Source organism: Solanum stenotomum, chromosome 1, assembly GCF_019186545.1.
Source record: "Solanum stenotomum isolate F172 chromosome 1, ASM1918654v1, whole genome shotgun sequence".
NCBI lineage: Eukaryota > Viridiplantae > Streptophyta > Magnoliopsida > Solanales > Solanaceae > Solanum > Solanum stenotomum.
Genome location: NC_064282.1, coordinates 98,862,993 through 98,883,629, shown reverse-complemented (window position 1 = coordinate 98,883,629; position 20,637 = coordinate 98,862,993). Strand labels below are relative to the sequence as shown.

General features: G+C 34.2%; 2 protein-coding genes across 2 annotated transcripts; one reads left to right on the top strand and one right to left on the bottom strand.

The window, feature by feature from the left end:
* Positions 1-1,990: 1,990 nt before the first annotated feature.
* Positions 1,991-16,861, bottom strand: LOC125875141 (lysine--tRNA ligase, chloroplastic/mitochondrial). The gene is made up of 14 exons (XM_049556237.1): positions 16,583-16,861; positions 13,545-13,763; positions 12,807-12,918; positions 11,303-11,411; positions 10,249-10,306; positions 7,439-7,507; positions 6,084-6,191; positions 5,719-5,811; positions 5,477-5,581; positions 4,484-4,690; positions 4,261-4,355; positions 3,300-3,390; positions 2,531-2,710; positions 1,991-2,403 (listed from the first exon to the last, which is right to left on the bottom strand). The coding sequence occupies exons 1-14, from the start codon at positions 16,796-16,798 to the stop codon at positions 2,311-2,313; spliced, it is 1,755 nt and encodes a 584-aa protein (XP_049412194.1). The 5' UTR covers positions 16,799-16,861; the 3' UTR covers positions 1,991-2,310.
* A 2,263-nt stretch (positions 16,862-19,124) lies between these two features.
* LOC125860311 (uncharacterized) lies at positions 19,125-19,646 on the top strand. The gene has a single exon (XM_049540244.1). It carries the CDS (start codon positions 19,125-19,127, stop codon positions 19,644-19,646), a length of 522 nt encoding a protein of 173 aa, XP_049396201.1.
* Positions 19,647-20,637: the final 991 nt, after the last annotated feature.

The window sequence follows — 20,637 nt, the reverse complement described above, 5'->3', positions numbered from 1 at the left end:
GCAACTCTCACGTGTTCACCTTACCGCGTGACTCACCCAAATTTAGGAACATACACTTTCATTAAGACTCATATAGTCAGATCATATGCAACAAAAGAGACGTTTAGTGGCAATAGATTTTTTTTTACCTTATTAATATGTCACACATATTTTACCTTAACTTTGTTTTTTAAAAAAAAAAAATTAAGGTGGAATTATTATTTGTTTCAACTGTGTATTTCTATAGTCATAAAAACTTTTCATTGCCTTCATAATTGTTTTTACTTTATTTAATAAGAAGGCTCAATTGTTTACCAACACACTTTTTCCTGTACTGGCATTTATTTCAAATTGGGCTACTTGATTGATACACCTTTGGATCTTTTTAAATTCATTTTACATGCTTTTTTTTTCCTATTAGAAATTCATATCATTTTCATACAATTGTTAACTTTTTTCACTAATTACATTGTTAAAAACATTCATTTCTCATGCATGTTTTTAACATTTGTGGATCAATATCATTTTGGTACAAACTAGTGATATTATATTCTCTAATCACACAAATATTATTATAAACATCATTTTACTAAACTCTACCAAACGATTTTAATTGCAGGGCTAATTCATTCTAAACCTTAGTTCATGTTTATATAAAGGGTAATATATTGTCTAGAAGAGGGCATCTCGAATATCCCGTAAACTCTTGTGATATTCATAAAGAGATCAAGATATGATTGGACTACTCTTGACAATCAAATACTTCAAGATGATCCATAAAACATGTTATTAACAACCCTCGAATTGTGGAGAAAATCCATAATAGAATTATACTCATTCTATTTATTAATAAAATATTCTTGTTTCTTCGTATTCTATTCGTGGTGCATGCCACTTTTTTTTCACATAGAAATTCTATAAAGGCATTTTAATTTTAGATAAGATAGTGAAATGAAAATAGAAGCAAACAATATGATTAAGGGAAAGGCCAATAAAGATGAGAACTTTAATTTTTAAGGACAGAAATTAAAAAAGTTCCAATCTTTATACACCAACTTTAATTTATAAAGAAAAAATTAAACTTTAACCCTCAAATATTGGGACAAACGCATGGGGTAATGTATTTGATTGTGGAAGCAAAGTTGTTGACTTCTTACCCTACAATCCCCTAAACTTTTTCAAAAAATAAAAAAAAATGAAGATATAAGTATATCCATCAATGATATATATAATTTCCACATCACGCTTATTTTGTTTAGATTTACTTTAGATTAATTATGAGTTTCGAGTTCGAGGCTTGAATATAAAAAAAAATCTTATTTAATGAATTTTATATCGTGTGAATATAAATATATCGAAGACTAGACAAGACAAGAAAACAAAAATGATAACCTAGACATCATTTCATGAGCGCTCGTGGCAGTAATTATTAGGAAAAGTTCAAAAGGAGAAAGTAAGAAATGATCAACAATTACTAGGGAGCTAGGGGTGTAATCGCAAACAATAATATATTCGGTAAAATTTCATAAAGTGAGGTCTTGAGAGGATAGAATGTACGCATATCTTATTAAGATCAAGCTCTCGATAAACTAAAATTGTCGTATACTATCTAATCACTTCTCCCAAATACTTCTTCGACCTATCTTTCACGCCTACTCACTAGGGAACTACACATGCCCTAGTATCAAACAAATAGTATTATTTTGTTCGTTGTTATTATTATTAGATATAATGGTCTAACACACTTAAATCCTGACTATCAGTTGTTCCTTTTTCCTATTTAAACTATCAATATATATAACATTGAAACACACCTAGTTGAATAGATAGCGCAGGATAATTGACCTAGTCAGCTTCAAGGTATGTTTTAAGATGTTAATGGGAACATGTAGAAAAAGAGATCTGCTGATAATTAGATTACGAAACTCACGAAAAAGTAATAGTTTGAATGTGGTTTTGACCATTATTATTTTCTTAAAGGTGCAAGCAAGCACACTCAAAACTCAAAATATAAAAGGAATCAATGAATAGCATTGACTATAGTTTTTTCTTCCATTAGATATGATGTATCTTTTACAAGAATCTATCAAGCTAAATAAATAAAACCAACAAGTGTATTGTGTTCAACACTTATCAAGTTACAATTGACAATGTCCAGTTAGAACTGCAAGAATCACAAAAATGATGTGAACAACACTTGTATATATTCGCGAAAAAAAAAGATCTATTATTGAATTTTTTGCTCAAACTCGACTTTCTCAGGTAATAAAGACGACAATCCTAGCACAAAATTGGCGAAATTGTGTGTAATAAGCAACTATTCATCAAGTGTTATTGTTGAATCTTGAGGACTGGGAAAGCAATAACATCGCGGATGCTAGGTGAGTCTGTCAAAAGCATTACTAGCCTGTCGATGCCAAGTCCCTGAGAAATGAAAGTGACAACATGGTGTAATGGTCAGAATCTACTTCCTGTGAATCGTCAAGTTTCATTGGTTTCGTAAAAGTATGCACTTGAGAAAGAAAAAAAAATCGCCATTGAATCAACATACCATTCCAGAAGCAGGAGGCATTCCATATTCCAAAGCTGTGAGGAAATCTTCGTCAAGAGTTACTTCATACGAGTCATCATCATCATCTTTGTTCTCTTGTTCCTTGGCACCAGCCTTATTTAAACCTGATGCGGCTTTTTTCTCATTATGTTGCCTCACTTGCTCTTCCAACCGTCTCCTCTGCAGCAAGTTTAAACGCGACAATTAATTTTTGTTCTGCATATATAGCACCAGACTAACAAAGAATTCACTAATTATATTGTGCATAAAACTTCTAATTCATAAAAGTGTTGGTCCTGCAGATAGCTCAAACAGGCGTAGGAGGTTGATATACTATTAACAACATATCTACTCTGCAAAACCATATGCTTAGAACAGCTGGAATTTCTTTCAGAGCACCGTGTCTGGGATAGAGTGGATTCCCTGTCCTATCGGTGTATAAGACCATAAGCTCTTTCGTGATATTCTACTGACCCATCTTTGAACTATCTTTAAAGCGACTGGAAAGAACTAATGCATATTTTTAGCTTGAAGGATATAACCTCTTCTTTCTACTCTTATAGGATCTAACAATTCATCATTTTGATACTATGGTGGCAAGAGATTCTTTCGTTTTTTTGTATTTCTTTTTTCCCTTGGATATGGTGTACGTTATTATTTCACAAGTCATTCACTAGATTAGGCAATATCAAAATTCCTCAATGGCGACAGAACGGCAAAATAAACCATATGGATGGTACGCAGTTTCAAGATTTCAACACCAGAATACCTGGTCCAGAGGATCAGTTAATTCTGAGAAGGCATTTGCCATCTCACGACCACAAATGAATAGCTCGAATCTCTCAGTTAAGCCTGAATGTCTGCAAAAAATAAATATCACGTAACAAGACAGTTGATGGGTATAATAGAAGTGAAAACTACTAAAGCAGTCTACTATTGTACAGCAAGTGTGTATAACTTTTTTATCAGGTAAATCACAAGACTACTAGACATGACCTCAAAAAATTTACTCTGCCTATTCTTGATGTATCGGAGATTTCAACACCAAAACTCAAATATCTGGAAACATCTCAGAGAGCAAAGCAAGTAACTTTTACTTGTGACAAAAGTACAAGAGTGAGTGATAATTCAGAAGGTGATCATAGCGTTAGAACTTTCATGTAGTAAAGAAAGTGATTAAACACTGATATTCACACAAAGCACTCAGGGACTAGTCATTTAAACCAAAGGAAAATGCAGCAATAACTCGAGAAACGAAGGTGGTTCGAAACAAACTTTTCATCTACTATTTCAGATGAAATGTGGTTTACCTCATGTAAATGTTCTTTCTAAAACCACAAAGATGCCAAGAGAAAAGGTAGTGTGGATTAAGGGCAGAGAGGTGCAAATCCTACGCGTCATTCCCCTTACATTTCTGCAAAGAGGTTGTTTCCACATCGCGAACCTGTGACCAGATCGCCATTTTGGGACTGACCAAAGAAGGAACTAGACAATAATTTGAGACAAAAAGAGTATCTTCTTTCTTTGCTACGTCTTTTGGTTTTCAGTCTTACTTGTTCGAAAATTTATCAACTAGCGAACACATGTTACCTTAGAAAGATCCTTAATGTTCAACAAAATAAATCTGAAGTGGACATATGCAATTAGTTTTGTTTCAACATTCAAAAGAGTACTAAAAGAAAGTCTTCTAGTTTACTGCTTGTTTGAGAATTCAGTTGAAGATTAAGCACCTTCTATGTGGTTTGGCCAGTGGAGATATTTCAATAGGATAGTCCAAGACAAAAGTCGGTTGTAGAAGCTTTGGTTCTACTACCATCTCAAAGACCTGAAAATGGTTATAACACAAAGCAGTTAACATAAAAGAACCATCTTAACCAATAAGATACGTTGGCATGTGGTTAAAAGCTGCTAGTTCTACGTATCTGCAGAAGGGAATATAGAACATTATTCAACCTCATTAAGCAAATGGCCAACAGAAGAGCATGCTTCAATTGAACTCTTATCCAGATCATCACCAAGAATATCAATTGCTTTACGAGTATGTTCTTTAGCAGCTTTAAGATCGTCACCGAAATTTTTAAAATCAATCCCTGTAGCTTCTTTGACAAGATTATGCATTGTTTCCCTCCTCCAAGGTCTTTCCAAGCAGATCTCCACACCCTGCAAGAAAACATAAAGTTTGACTCCTTCAATTAAAGTTAAGGTGAGAGAAGAAAGAAAATGAAATACCAAAAGTGGGACCAAAATCCTATCAACCATAAAACTCATAATTCACTGAAAAGTTAGTTCAACTCATTATATGTGTAAAATCTGACGATGTTTCAAAATCAGTGCTGAAACATTTTGCACATTCTCCAAGAAAACATATGCAGCACATGAAAAGGCATGAGCTAGGATCTCTGGAAAAGATAAAATAAGACGAGATGGTTTGCACCAACTCAAGGAAACAGGTCAGGTATCCGAATAGTAACTAAAAATGTTTAGCTGGACATTTTTGGGACAACATTGTTCAGCCATTCAAAATTATTTTGTTATGATGAGAGAATATTTGGTCACAAGAAACAAGATGGTTGAATACAGAAGATGCTAGCACCTAAGGAAGCTCCCTATAAATGGAAATTGAAAAGAAGCCAAACAAAATCACATAATGCCATTGAGAAAGATGAAGTTCACATGATTCCTCTTATCGCTCATGGTCCATTCTTGTAGCCAGATAAAGAAAGAACTAGGTTGGCTTCTAAGGGAACTTAAAAGAACAATCAAAGCCAGAAGCTCACAAGTTCAATCAATTCTCAGTATTATGCCTTCAATATAAGAATGGTCGCCACACATATTCCTGTAAGTGACTAGTATCATGTTTGACAGGGAAGATACATGAAAATGCAAAGAATGATCACCAATTACAAACACTATGGACGAAGATTATCCAGAGGAAAGGGTACTTACCTGGTAATCAATTTTAAGTTTCCCATTAACTGCAAGGGCACATCGTGTCACAATCTCTTCTGCCATATTCATCATGCTTTCATAGTCAGAGTATGCTTCATACATCTAAAATCAATTTAAAATGATTATTGATCAATTTACAGGAAGTTATTTGGCTAAATGCTCTCCAAATGGATTTGTAAATTTCGCTTCGAAGCCTAATAAACTAAATAATGAGAAGTCCTTTGACAAAGAGCTATTACCTCAATGGTGGTGAATTCAGGATTATGACGAGTTGAAATGCCTTCATTGCGGAATATACGGCCAATTTCATAAACTTTTTCGAATCCCCCAACCTACAGTTACACAAGAAATATGATGGACTGTTACAAAGAAGCAGAAGAAGCACCACTCTTCTAATAATAGTGAGAGAAAGTACAACAGAAAGTAGGGGTTATCCTTCCCCTTTTTTGGTCCTATATGCACAAACGCACAGGACTAAACATGGTTCCAGCAGCTATTCAGTCTTTTACATTTTATCTCCATGAAGAACTAAATAGTTAAAAGCAGTCTCATGTAAATAATTTCTTGGAAAAGAAATATAACGTTAACTACAGGAAAAGCTCACCAGCATTCTCTTCAAATGAAGCTCTGTTGCAATTCTCAAATAAAGATCCCTTCCAAGAGAATTATGAAATGTAATAAACGGCCTAGCTTCTGCACCACCAGCTGCTCCCTAGTAAATGAAACTGATTAAACACAATAGCAAAAATGTGCTTCTTAGAAACAACAAAATGCAAATCCTCAAAAGGTGAGGGAAAAACATATAGATAGGATGAAGTCACAATCACAGTTTTTTGTATGCATATATCAAGTCTTCTTTTATATTTTCTATATTTCCTTTATATACTCACCCTTAATTGGTCAGCAGGGGTGAATATATGGAAGAAGATACGGGTTCATTCAAATCCAATAGCTTTAGCTCAAACATTGTACAAGTATAAATAATAAATTTTGCACCCAACAAATCAAAATAAAATTCAAAATCGAACCCTTAAAGATCAAATCTTAGATTGACCTCTGTTGATTAAGATACCAAGAACATTAATACACTCAACATAGGATCATGAGTCATTCTCATGACCCACTATTAAGGAAGAGATCAGAGGATACAGCTTTCCCATACTCTTCAGCATGGGTCCCTAAAGCTACAAGTTTGGCTGGCAGCACCAAGGTTCATCCTTAAAGCTGAGAACTTGAGAGAAAGAAGTATAATATACACAAATTGATGTTATATGTACAAGAGATTCGGAGAAGATGTTGATCATTCACTGTTCAGTGTCAGGTAACATACTAGCTATGGGGCACACATTGAATTTATTTGGTACAGAATGGACCGAGTGTACCACTGGAAGAAATTTGCTAATTCGCTCAGGTTTGAGTAGGAGAAGTGAAGCGTAGCACGTAGTTCCTCTAACTCTTATGTGGACAATATGGATAAGAAATAGGAGGGCATTCGAAGGGATGGAAAACTCTTCTTTACAAACTAGGGGATTTGCTTTCTATAAATTTTTGGTGCACCTATAAGATTTCAGTTAGTACATATGACCAGGTGCAACACAGAATCACATTTTTGTTTAGATTCTCTTATCTTTTTGCGTGCATGCCACATGTATATGAGAGTTCTTTCCAATATATTAATTCTACAAATATTTTATTGAAAACAGAAGAGATTAATGTCGGACTCATCTAACTCCTTCCATTCAAGGATATTTGTGGGGATTGAAACCTGTCAGTTTCTGCTGCATCCAGCACTTGAAGTTTACAAAAGCAAATGCTTTGACACCGAAAGGCGAAAGCATATTATACTCTTTCATGGAAGAGTAGCTCACAAGCTTTATCGAAAAATACTAAAATGGAAAATAGATCACAACTAAATAGGAGTTAACATTTACCCGTACAACCAAAAGGAAATTCACAAACCTGAAGAACAGGTGTTTCAACTTCCAGAAAGCCAAATGATTCCACTGACTGACGTATTTCTGATATAATCTACTGAAGGAAGGATTAAATCAGCATGGAATATAGTGCACATTGTTCATAGGAAAAGAAGAAATATTATGCATTTACAACGTCCATTACTGCCTATTGCAGCAGAACTTCAAGAGCAAGTAGTAATATTAGTTTTACTACAAGTCTCCACCTTAGGTAGTTCAAGGAAAACAAAACAATATAAGACTAATCATGAAAAGGCTATTTCTGAGGTTAACTTCATTACGAGAATATTGCAAATTACATTGGGAAGATTCAAAGAAACAAATGCCCAGAGCAATATGAACAACTGAGAGCATTTTCCCTTTATACTAGAAAATTCCAAGTAGAATCTTGTAGATTGTGTTTTTTACTAGTTCAATGTAACCATAAGTGCTTTATTTGATAGAGGACAACTTTGTTACGAAATATATATAAATATCACATGCAAGCTAAAATAATGCACTGAAAAGTAGCTTTAAATTTTAGAGCTTGAATTGAGCTATTTATAGCTCATGATCTGGGTGGGATAGATTGAACTAGAAACCCAATAAAGTAAATCAGACATGGATCTTCAACAAAGGAGAGACTTTATAAAACCAAAAGAAGAGACGAAGAAAAAGAACCTCATTCATTGATGTATATTTGGGCATGCCACTAGGAGCAGAAAGCAAGTCTTCAGGAATCTGGAATGAGGTGGTCGAGAAGTGTGAAAGAAGATTGGTGAACTGGAAGAGTCAATATCTCTCCTTTGGCGGGAGACTCACTCTCATCAATAGTGTTCTCGACTCCATGCCTACCTACATGATGCCTATCTTTCCTATCCCAGATGGGGTCATTGACAGAATTGATGCAATAAGGAGGAATTTCCTATGGGAAGGAAATAGTGACACTAAGAAATTCCACTTGGTTAAGTGGGATAAATTGATTGGGAGCAAACAAAAAGGAGGTCTTAGGGTAAGGAATTTGAAGATTCAGAACCAAAGCCTTATGATGAAATGGCTATGGAGACTAGCTTCCAGTGAACATGCACTATGGAAAGAACTTATCAAGCAGAAGTATGAAATGGAGGACCACTGGTCTACCAAAATGGTCACTAGTACTTATGGAACTAGCATCTGGAGGGCCATCAGAAACTTTTGGCCAAAATTAAGAGAAAATTGCAGCATTAGAATAGGAAATGGCATGAAGGTCTCCTTCTGGGAGGATAGCTGGTTAGAACAAGGCTCTCTAAAAACCCTCTTCCCAGATATCTACATTCTGAACCAACAACAAAAAGACACTGTGGCAGAAGTTTGGTCAAATCAGGGATGGAATTTGAGTTTTAGAAGGCCCCTAAATGATTGGGAGATCCAAAGACTAGTAGATTTCTTTGGAATCCTTGAACAATTCAAAGGAACCTCTACCTCCCAAGATGGATTGTTTTGGAATCATAACTGCAACGGAAATTTTAGTGTGAAGGAAGCTTACAAAAAGTTCAACTCTTTCACCCATCAGGTTACTGGCTGGCCATGGAAACTTATCTGGAAAGTTAAAATACCTCCTAAAGTGTCCTGCTTCACTTGGCTACTAGCAAAGCAGGCTGTTTTGACTCAGGAGAACCTCATGAAAAGGGGTATCCACCTGAGCCCTAGGTGTTTCCTGTGTGGAGAAGAGGCTGAAACAGTCAATCACCTCTTTCTTCACTGTAGGATCACTAATATTTTGTGGAGCATTTTCATCAATTGGAAGGACCTTTTTTGGGTGATGCCAAGAAATATTGTCCAGGCCTTGAAGATATGGAGTAGCTTTGCCTACATTTCTGGTCATAAAGAAAGATGGAAGATCATCCCCACCTGTATCTGGTGGTCTGTGTGGAAAGAGAGGAACCTCAGATGCTTCCAGAACAAAAGTAACAGCATCCAGAAGATGAAGATGAATTGCTTGGTTTTATTTCATTTTTGGTGTAAACAGGAGTATATGGAAGATCTAGAATCAATAATGAATGCTTTAGGCACCTTGTAATTTTTGTTTATTTAGGATTGAAGATCTTCCTGATACTCTCCTTTTATTTGTAATTAGTAAACCTGTAACAAGTTGTGGCAAGTTTGATTTTTTGGAATATAATACAAGACTGTTACCTTCTCAAAAAAAAAAAAAATTGATGAAGAAAAATTACTAATCACTATCATTCTTTCATAAGTAGATATCATCTACTATGTGATTTGCTACATGCATTTCTAAAATTATCAAGTACAACAAAATGCATGTTTGAAAATAAATATTTAAAAATCCAGCTTGTAATGTTACCCATAATAACAAAAATACATTCTGATCTAATAAGAAATTGTTAAGAAATAATGAGATGATATAGGAAGTGGAGGATTTTTCTTTTATCAGGTAAATAATTTTATTAATAAAAAAGGGGGAAACCCCATATACAAGTAGTATACCAAAAGAGGAGAACCTACAACAAAAAGGAAGTGGAGGATGTTAACCAACAGACAGTTCGAGATCAAAGTGATAACAGAAAACTATATGCTCCCAAATCTCAAAACTGACGAAGTCTCCTGTCATTTTAGTTTGGAAGGAAAAAATAGAAGAAAATTTGTAGGCCAACGATCACAAACTATTAACTCGGTAAATACCATACTGCTGAGCAAAAGTAATTTACTGAAAGGCTCACAATTCAAGAGGTAACCAAATGATGATAAGAGAAAGATGGTATTGTACTTTTGACATAACAGTCGGAAAATAAATAAATGAACAAATAGCTAACCTACCTTTGCCCTCTTGCGAAAGGTATCAGCAACCTCAGGATTTGCAATCATGTCTACATACCTATCATAAACAGCAAGGAGAGTGAATTCACCCTGATTTTGGAATACCAGTTATCACAATTTGTTCCATGCTTTATTAATTATTAGCACAAGCCTCAATAAATTTTTCATGCAACAGTAAAGAAAATAAGTCATTTGACTGGTTTCCTCCTTGTATGCATCACGAGAAGAAAATCAGAGAAACGTTTGTAATAGAATATATCCTCTGCAGAAACCCGGCATTCAAAAATAGCTGTAGGTATATGTCAAATGCTCAAATCTAAGGCAGATCGCATATTTTTCTTTGCTTTTAGCTACTTTAAACAATCAAGTTATGTATGTGGAAGCAAGAAGCAGAGCCCCCGGGGCTTTGTTCTAGCGATACTAGCTTTTGAATAGAGGGGTAGTCCCATTATTCATTGTATTTCGAATTGTGTGCTATACAAGCAAAACTGCATAGCAAGAATACGAGGCAGGGGCACCAGTCGCATATGCAGACAACCCCGGTAGAGCAACTTATAAGAGTTGCTTATGTACCATCTATCATTCTATGAATTGACCCAAATATCTAAAATTATTTTGGATGGAACCTTTTTTTTTTTTTTATAACCAAGATATCCGTCTGTGACCCGCCCTTTGGACCAATCATAGCCTTCTAAACTCGGTGGATAATGGGCCCGCCCCTCTACCCTTCTCCACTTAAACCGGGCTTCGCTTTGCATGGTGTTGGGCTTGAACCTGCGACGTAAGCCACGAATCCTCCACCTTTTGCCACTTGAGCTAGGCCTTGGGGGCTGGATGGAACTTTTTATAAGTAAATTTTATAAATAGTACCAAGGAGGTACAAAAAATGTGACAGTCAAATTATGTATTCAAACTGAGAAGATAAAAATTTAATTGTGAAATGACCCATTCTAGAGAATTCCTAAGATAGTTGTGCAGCCACCCCTCGAACAATGAGTCAGAACCATGCAACTAGAAGCTTCAACAATAAACTTGCGCAAGAAATAAAACTCACCGCTGTCGATAGCGCTTGTCTATATCTGTTAAGCCATGATATTTGTCTGGCAATGGAAGTAATGACTTCGTGAGAATTGAGAATGAGTTCACGCATACAGATAGCTCCCCTGAAAAGAAAACATGAAGAAATACTTCAATGAAAAGGGCTTCAAGACAACAGCTCAGGCAATAACACAAACAAAAGAAACAAGGTTCAAAAGAATATGATTCACGTCTTTGCAAAAACCTACTCAAAATCATGCACTTCTGTTTCAGGAGTTTGGAATTATAAACCAAATCAAACTTAAATTGCAAGCATAACCTGAAGACTGAATTGATGCTAGTGACTAAAAGGAAGTGAATTTTAAAAGCATGCTATGCCAACCAGAGATTTCCATCTTAGGCATGTATAGGATACCACAACTATCTGAATGCTCATGTATATATCATCTGCTTCCTTAAAAGTGAAAATCGAAGAACTAGAAGATAGGATGACATTGATGAGTGAGTAACAAGTGTCTAGCAAACCATAAATGTGGACTAAAATATACTACCTCTGTTAAAAATGTTTGTCATACATTCAACTCTGTGTTTTCCCGAAAATTACTCAACATCCCTTAAACTTAAAAGAAGGAATTTGATATGTTTTAATACCAGAGAGAAAAAATCTGATTGCATCCACATTACTCTTCCAGAATCCAGACACAACTTCATCTTCTATTTTGTTCTTTTAGAACACAAAAATCAAATATGACCCTATTTTCAACTCCTCTTAATACAATGTCAAGTTGAAATGCATAAACAAATTGGACTGAGCATACCAAAATACGTATGTAATATCTGCAAAGAAGTCGTGTTTATTCCTAAAGGACCTAAATTTGGCATGTTCTTTGATGTAGGGCAACACTTGATCTCATAGATCTCTCATATATGTTAACCTCTAAGGTTGTAAGCAGCCTACTAAGTGGTTTTCTATGCAGCAGGGATTTTATTGTTCTTGTAGTTCTCTTTTGTCTAAAAGCTCATGTTTATTCAATTTGATTTGTGTTTTTTCTTCACCCAAGCAACGATATGATCAAAAGAAGAAAGAAGACAGAAAATTAAAGAAAAATCCTTTCTTGATTGCAACCATAGGGACAGCAAAGAAGATAGTATATAATTCAATTTCTTGCTACAGATATACCCTTGATGTGTCCTCCACATGTCTTCAGCATGTCAACAAGAAAGCAACATATTTTTAACTGGGTTGCAAGCTCAAGTTAGGATCTTAAAACTTTCAGCAGATAGACCCAAACTGACAATAAGACGAACAGGAAGAGGAGGAAGAGGATTCAAATACTTCACAAAACTACCAAAGGCAAAAAAATGCACAAATGTCTTTATGAACTAATCTGTGATAGGTTTAAATTACTTCCACGTTCAATGATCTAAACTGTTGAATACAGATGTAAGTGAACTTATGCAAAAAAGAAATAAGAATGGATGTCAAAGTAGAACTAGGATGGGTACAGACACAAACTTACCTTTCTCTGTGCGCTTGATTGAACCATTTGCACCCAATATATCACCAATATCAACAAGAGTCTTCAATTGGTCAAACTGATCACCTAGAAGCCTTTCTTTCTCACAATAAAGCTAAAACCGACAATAACTTATTTCAATAGAGTGCAACATTTGTCTATTCAAAAATTGCTAAATTAAAAGGTAAAAGGTAAAAGGTTGCTTATCCAGAAACACAAGAAAATCTATTATAACAGGTTCTAGGGATATATCTCAGAGAGGATCCTAACTTGTAAATCACTAAATTGTCAACTGAACCTAAAAGTTCAAGAAATTGCAATCCCAGTTTCTTCCATACATAATTACTTAGAGCTAGATAAGAAACACATGAAATGTGCTTTAGTACAGATTAAAAGGAATATGCAGTTGAAACTTCGCATAGCAAATAGAGGATAGGCACTATCTATATCCAGTCCTAGATAGAGCCTCTCTAGTAAAAAATTGCCAGTATCATCAAACATATTTAACTAGATGTCTCAAAAACTGTATTTTATAGTAAAGCAGCACTACAGCTATTGCAGCTAACAGACAGCGAGCAATGTAAAACACAACAACATACACAATATAAGCCCACAAGGTGGGGATCTGGGAGGGTAGAATGTATGCAAACCTTACCCCTACCTCATGGAGGTGGAGAAGTTGTCTCCAAATAAAACACCCAAAGCAAAAAACAGTAAGTAGATTATGGCAAATATAAAAACCTGAATCATGCCAGAATCATCTCTCAAAGTTAAAAAAGCAAGCTTTCCAAAAGCTCTGCGAGCCACAATTCTTCCTGATATAGAAACATAATCATTTTCGCTCTTTGATTCTTCACCATTTCCCAGATTCTTATAAATTTCTTGCAGTTGACTGGCACTGTGAGTTCGATCCCACTTGTAAGCATAGGGTTCCAAGCCATTGCTTCTCAATTCTTCCACCTGTGAGCAAGCAGAACACTTATGCTCTGAAGATGAAATTGAAAATTTACATTGGACATGGCATAGATCCAGTAGAACAAGGAAAATGTAAAGATCAAATGTCTTATGCTGGTACAGAACTGCCATTAGTGGGGAAGATTACTACAAAATCTTTTTGAATCCTTATTAATCCTTCGGTGAAACTTCAAAGATAAATTGCATTACTCAAGGTGCTTGCCTTCACATGCTAGGGAACAATAGTAAGCTACATTTTACAATCATGTTCCCATAAGTCATAGTTAAATCTACACACGCTTAGATACACCATGCATCTTGATGGCCAATGTCAAGAAGAAACTAGCATATCCCATGATAAAGTCAAGATTCATAAAGACTGATGTTTAGACATCCACAAAGCATTGAGGTCGGTTTTTATCCTGAGAAACTAGAACACATGTTCTTAATAAAATCAAGATTCATTCCCAGAAATTCTCAATAGGTTCACAACACACCCTTTACCCCAATAAAAGAATAGTTCCAGATGCAAACTCTATAGCAAAGTCTTAGCTTCACTCACTTTATAAATCAAATATTTCCTTTTAGGACGTCACAAAATGTTTGAAACCATTCTGTTCCTATACAACTTTCAAAAATTCAATTTCATCAGACTGGAAATAATGAAATATGGCACTTGGGTCTAACTCAATTCCAAAAGCTAGCTCTTGAGGGGAGGATGGCCCCAGTCCATACAAGCAGACGACCAATCCATTCCCCAACCAATGTGCGACTCTAACTCACTCTAACACCCTCTTCAAGCCCAAGACCAATTGGAGAGTGGACCGGAAACCCAAACAAGGATGAACCTGTCTATGATACCACGTGAAGATATGGCACTTGAATTTAACTCAACCCCAAAAGCCAGCTCTTGAGGTGAGGATTATCAAGTCCATACAAGCAAACCACCCGTCTATTCCCCAGACAATGTGAGACTCAAAGCCACTCTAACACAGACCATTACTATAATATATAAAACATGAACTTCGTACCCAATCAAACACTGTCAAATTGGATGAAGAGAGTAGTTAGTTGAAAGAGGGTGTTTTACTTGTGAATTCCAATATTTAAATGGTCCCAACTACGTCAAGAAGCATTTCTTATGATTTTTTTTCTTGATAAATCAAACAACTTTATAAACGTAAACTGCACCAAGTAGGTGCTGATATGTACAGCAAACTTCAGCATCTTTTGTAAATGCAGGTTGCTGAGGAAATACCATCAACATCTAGTTCTTATGCATTTAGCATTTCACACCAAAAAGCCAAAAAAGAAAAAAGTGTTATATTTACTTCTATACTGATTCTTCCTTTCCTTCAAAATACCTTTGATTCTGTTCACTCCAAATAACTCAAAAGAAAAGATGCATAGTGGGATGATAGACCCTCTGTGCTCTTCGTCATGCTCCTAACTGACCAGCACCAGAAAACTTCTTTAACAGACTATGGCATGAGCCATGTAAGCCTAACTATGGAAAATGTCACAGATTCTTAAGCAATGCATGGGAGTTAGGACCACACTGTAAATGCAGTTTCAGGAAACATAAAAGGAATCTGCCTTATCAGCATAAATTTTAAAGCAAAAGAAGAATTATAAGTGAATACGAATAATTATAGTATGCACTAGTATTATGTATAACTACTGATTTGAATTATTAAGGTAATGGAAGGTCCCAATGAACCACAAGTTAACAAGATTGGAGAAGTTTCCACACCTGTACTGTATCTAAATTAAGCTATCACCTAAAATTATGTGAGCAAACCACAATAATGATATGATCCTAAAGTGAAAGCAATATTAAGTTAACTATAAACCTTCTCAAAAATATTAAGTTAATTATAAAGGAGATCAATCTTCACTGATCCATACACTAACAGTGATTGTTATGTCAAAAAAAATTGTAAATAAAATTTACTGACCCCTGTTACAAAACATTTTTTTATCCCCCAAATAGAGTAGAATGGTTACAGAGGATTATAACGCCTACCCCAACAATATTGGTAACAAACAGTGGAGGAGCCGGACTTTCACTAAAGGGTTCAAAATATGAAAAGTGAACACATGAAGAAGTCAAAGGGGATTCAACATATGGCATCTGCTATATATATATATATATATATAATAACTTTAACCATGTATAAACAGTGTACTTTTTTCATTGGAGGGGGTTCCCTACCTAGCTCCACCCCTGGTAACAAAGCCTCCAAGCAGATTGATTACCAAATATTTGATTGTAATCACGCCACTAATCTCAGCAAGCACTCCCATGTATAATTTCCATAACTACTAAAAAGGCCATTGTCATTAAGATACAATTTCACACTCATTACTCCGATATTCAACTAAATTCCAGTAATTTCTACTGCACCTTTTTGTGCTAACATAAGGATATGAGCTTTACCATTCACCATTGTATAAAGATGCAATCTTTACACTAACTACTCACATATCCAACTAAATTCCAGTTGTTTCTACTGCACCTATTTGTTCTAACAAAAGGGTATGAACTTCACCATTCACCATTGTATAAAGATGCAATCTTTACACCAACTACTCCCATATTCAGCTAAATTCCAGTATTTTCTACTGCACCTTGTTGTTCTAACAAAAGGGTATAAGTTTTAACAATGATCATTGCATGAAAACTCAATCTTTACACTAACTACACCCAATTCAATTCAACTAAATTTCAATTGATTTCATACCCAAATATTCACAATCATAAAAAAGTGAGTTTTTCAAGAAACCAATAAGCTTTCACAAGTAAACTAATCAAGTAAAGTTACCTTCTTGATACGAATAGCACGAATAGCTTCTTTATCAGAAGTGGAAGTAGAGGTGCCGGAAGAGGACCTACGGTTGCGGCCACCGCCGGCGGCGGCTCTACCGGTGACTTCAGTTGTAGTGGAAGAACAGCAACGAACAATGAAGAAAGAAGAAGAAGGTCTAAATCTGAGAGAAGTAAAGTGGATAAGTTGCTTCAATGGCTGCAGAGCTTCCATTCTTTCTCTCTTTCCCCCAAACAAACACTATCTACAGTTCTACACTATAACTTCTACCCAATTTTTCATCTAATTTAGGCTTTAATTATGTGTCTATAGTTGGGTTTATAAAATTCGAAAATTATGTTATTATATATATATATATTAATTCTACTTATATTTTCAAATAATTATGCATCTTATCATTAATTAAAAAAATTCTACCATGTATTGATGAAGATACATCTAAATACAAGTATTTTTGTTGTTATATATACTAAAATAGGGAGAAAGGTGAATGAGAGGGAGGGAAGCGAGCGAAATGTGAAGGGAGATGGTCATGTCACTCATGTATCTCAAATACATGTGAATCACGTTATATAAATACAAGATATGTATTTGTATGTATCTTGTGTGATTCGCATGTATCTAGATACTAAATACATAGAAGAGAGGCGAACGTGATCGGAGGGACACGAGCGAGATTTTCTATGTATCCCAGATACATATGTATCTACTTGGATATAGTGTAACTGAAACAAATTACACCTAATTTTGACTCATATATTTCGAGATACATGTATCTAAAACACCAAAATCTTGCAAAATTCGTAATATTGCAAACTAAAGTGTATATAAGTAATTAGTTCATAAACTAGTGAAATTTTTGTGAGTTTTCTTTTTAAAATTACCTTTGTACCATATTTACTTTGTCAGATATATGTATATGTCGCACTCAGATAGATGTATCTCAAATAGTAATTTGTTCCACATATATTGTGTCCAAACTTGTTTGTATGTATCTCGGACACACTAACTCTCTTACTCACTTGCGTATATCTCTATTTTAAAATGTATCTAGTATCTTAGATATATTTATCTAGTGTGATCCGCATGTATCTGGGATACGCTAACTCTCTCGAGCACCTTTATCACCTCTCTCGCTCGCCTTTTTATCTCTGTATATGTATATTGAGAATGTATTTGTCTATTTGGTATCAAAGATATATGTATCTGACTTGAAATCTGAAAGAGTAGTGCATCTGACTTAATATCTAGTACGAAATTATTAATTAGAGAGACAATATGTAATTATTTCAAGCTACAAAATGGATTATTATCTATGGTAAATATTTGTATAATTGGGTAGCCTTTCCATTATATTTTAGCTAATAAAAACCTAAAACATTTTAGAGTTAAACAAAAATTAATAAGCTCAACAAAAGAAGGGGGCAAACTATATTTTGATTTCAACTACATAAAATAGAATGTGTATATATATATAGTACTACTTTATCTCAAACTATTTCTCGAAATATTTGGTTAAAACTAAACCCAAACACTAGTTTTTAATGTTTAAAATTGACCTCTAAAAAATATTCCTTTAAATTTTTTCAAGATATATTTTTAATAAAAGTTGATGAATGATGAGGTTAATTGTTCTAAAATCTACTATTTTTTTTAGGGAAAAAGCATAAGTACCCCCAGCCTATGTCCAAAATCCCTGAGACACACCTAACCTTTACTAAGGTCCTATTACCCCCCGAACTTATTTTATATATAATTTTCTACCCCTTTTGGGCCTATGTGGCACTATCTTGTGGGCCCAGCGCGTGTTGACAATTTTTTCAAGAATAGTGCCACGTAGGCCGAAAAGGGGTAGAAAATTAATTAAAAAATAAGTTCGGGGGGTAATAGGACCTTAGTAAAGGTTAGGCGTGTCTTAGGGATTTTGGGCATATGCTGGGATACTTATGCATTTTCCCTTTTTTTTACCATCATAATAGGTATCGAAATTTGTTAATTGTCCTCATGATTCATTTTATAAATCTTTTTTCCCCTCTTATTGCTTATTAAGAAATTTTTTTTTGACTATTTGACAATTATAAACGTAATTAAATGCATAAACTAAACTCTTAATGAAAATGTTTCATCAAACAAGTGCACTTTGCCATTTTCTTGTTCTCAAATTCTCAACTCTAAAATACTTCACTTCCAAATTGTTTTAAAAACTCAATATAGCTTCTTTTTTTCATTTGATAAAAGAAAAATTGAGAGTATTTTAAATTTTGGTTTTTAAAACTAAGAAAATATATATTTAACTAGAAAGAAATTACTAGCCTTATATATATTTAATTAATTAAAGTCAAGGCAATGGCAATTGTCCAAACCTCCTCACTTCACTCTCCACTTCTCCCATTTAACAATATCCAAATCAACATGTTATCACACAATTAGAAACAAATTAACCAAAAACAAACAACAACAAAAAAAAATTAACACCCCAAATTAAAGTTTACATGACAAATTTTCAATGTTTCACTCACAAAGAAAAAAAGTAAGATCAATGGGATACTTTAGGTACTTATTAGGGATCCAAATGTTATATGCGGTGGCGTATACATCAACATTGCCGTTCGTGACATCAGAAAATAATGATTCATCAATCTTATCTACAGCAAAAACCAATAATTCATCAATGGCTTCTTCAACAAAAAATAATGATTTATCAATCGCACCTATAACAAAAATCAATAATTTATCAGTGATGTCTAGAACAGTAAATAATGATTCATCATTGACGTCTCCAACAAATAATAATGATTCTTCAATAGCATTGTCACCAGATGAAAATAACAATTCATCAACGGCGCCGTCAGGTTTAAATGATGACATCGTAATATGTGTTAGAGATTGTATGCGTATCTGCATGAATTTAGACAACGCCACCTCGCACGATTGCGAGGGTGCTTGTCGCAAGGGATGTAGACCATTGATTTCTAGGAAAGAAATAGTATCACTTGGTAATATTAATAGTTCAGATTTCATTGTAGACAAATTCAATAAGCCTCTTGATAAACCTAATTAATGACTTTTTTGAGGTTGTTTGTATTTAGATATGTATTTTCGTACGTATAAAAATCATAATAGTTATTTATTTATTTTGCTTTCGATTCTATTTTGGTTGTGGACTTTGCCATGCAGGCCCAACTATAATGGGCTTTGTACTAGTAATGAAGGCCCCAAAAAAAATTGCTCAATCCGTTTCAATTTATATGACCTATTTTAACTTGACACAAATTTTTAGAAGAAAATAAATTGGTTTTTGTGGTCTTATTAAACATATGCAAATATATAAAGAAAAAAAATATTTAATCTCATCGTTTTATATATATAACGTGGAAAATTGAAATTAAAAAACTGGTAAGATGGAAAAAATCACTTTTAAAGACAGACTAAAAGTTCATGTCAAACAAATTAAATTAAAATGGATTTAATTTTTGTCCCGCAAATAACTTTTTTTTGTGACATAAATTTATATTTTTCTCATCGATTGTGATATTTTACAAGCCATATCGAATGACACCCCTTTGACATAAAGAATACAATAAATTATTGAGAGAAATTGTATTTAATTTCCACCGCACTAATCACGGAAATATTTCTTTTTCCTTCTTTGTAATCAAGACAACCAAGGAAAAAAGTCAAAACTTTACAAACAAAAGGAAAAAAATTCAATCATGGCATGCAAGAAAATTAAAAAAACGACATATGATATGAATAAGTTGAGTTATTAATAATTTTCCATAAATACATTACTTCAATGTTGCTGCTGATTTTTTATTTTTTATTTTTCTATTCGAGGTAATTCAGAAAGGAATTTAAAATATAATAGTGTACATAGTCTTATCAAGCTAGTAGGAAGTTTGGTGGACTTATAGAAAGCTAAAAGCAAGTAACGTGTAATTAGTTTTTGTAGTTGGTAACGTATGAGGCAGATATGGAAGTGAGGTTTGATACGTCGATTATTTAAAGAAGAAAAAGTTTCCAGTATTTTAGGGGTTAAAAATATATCTAAG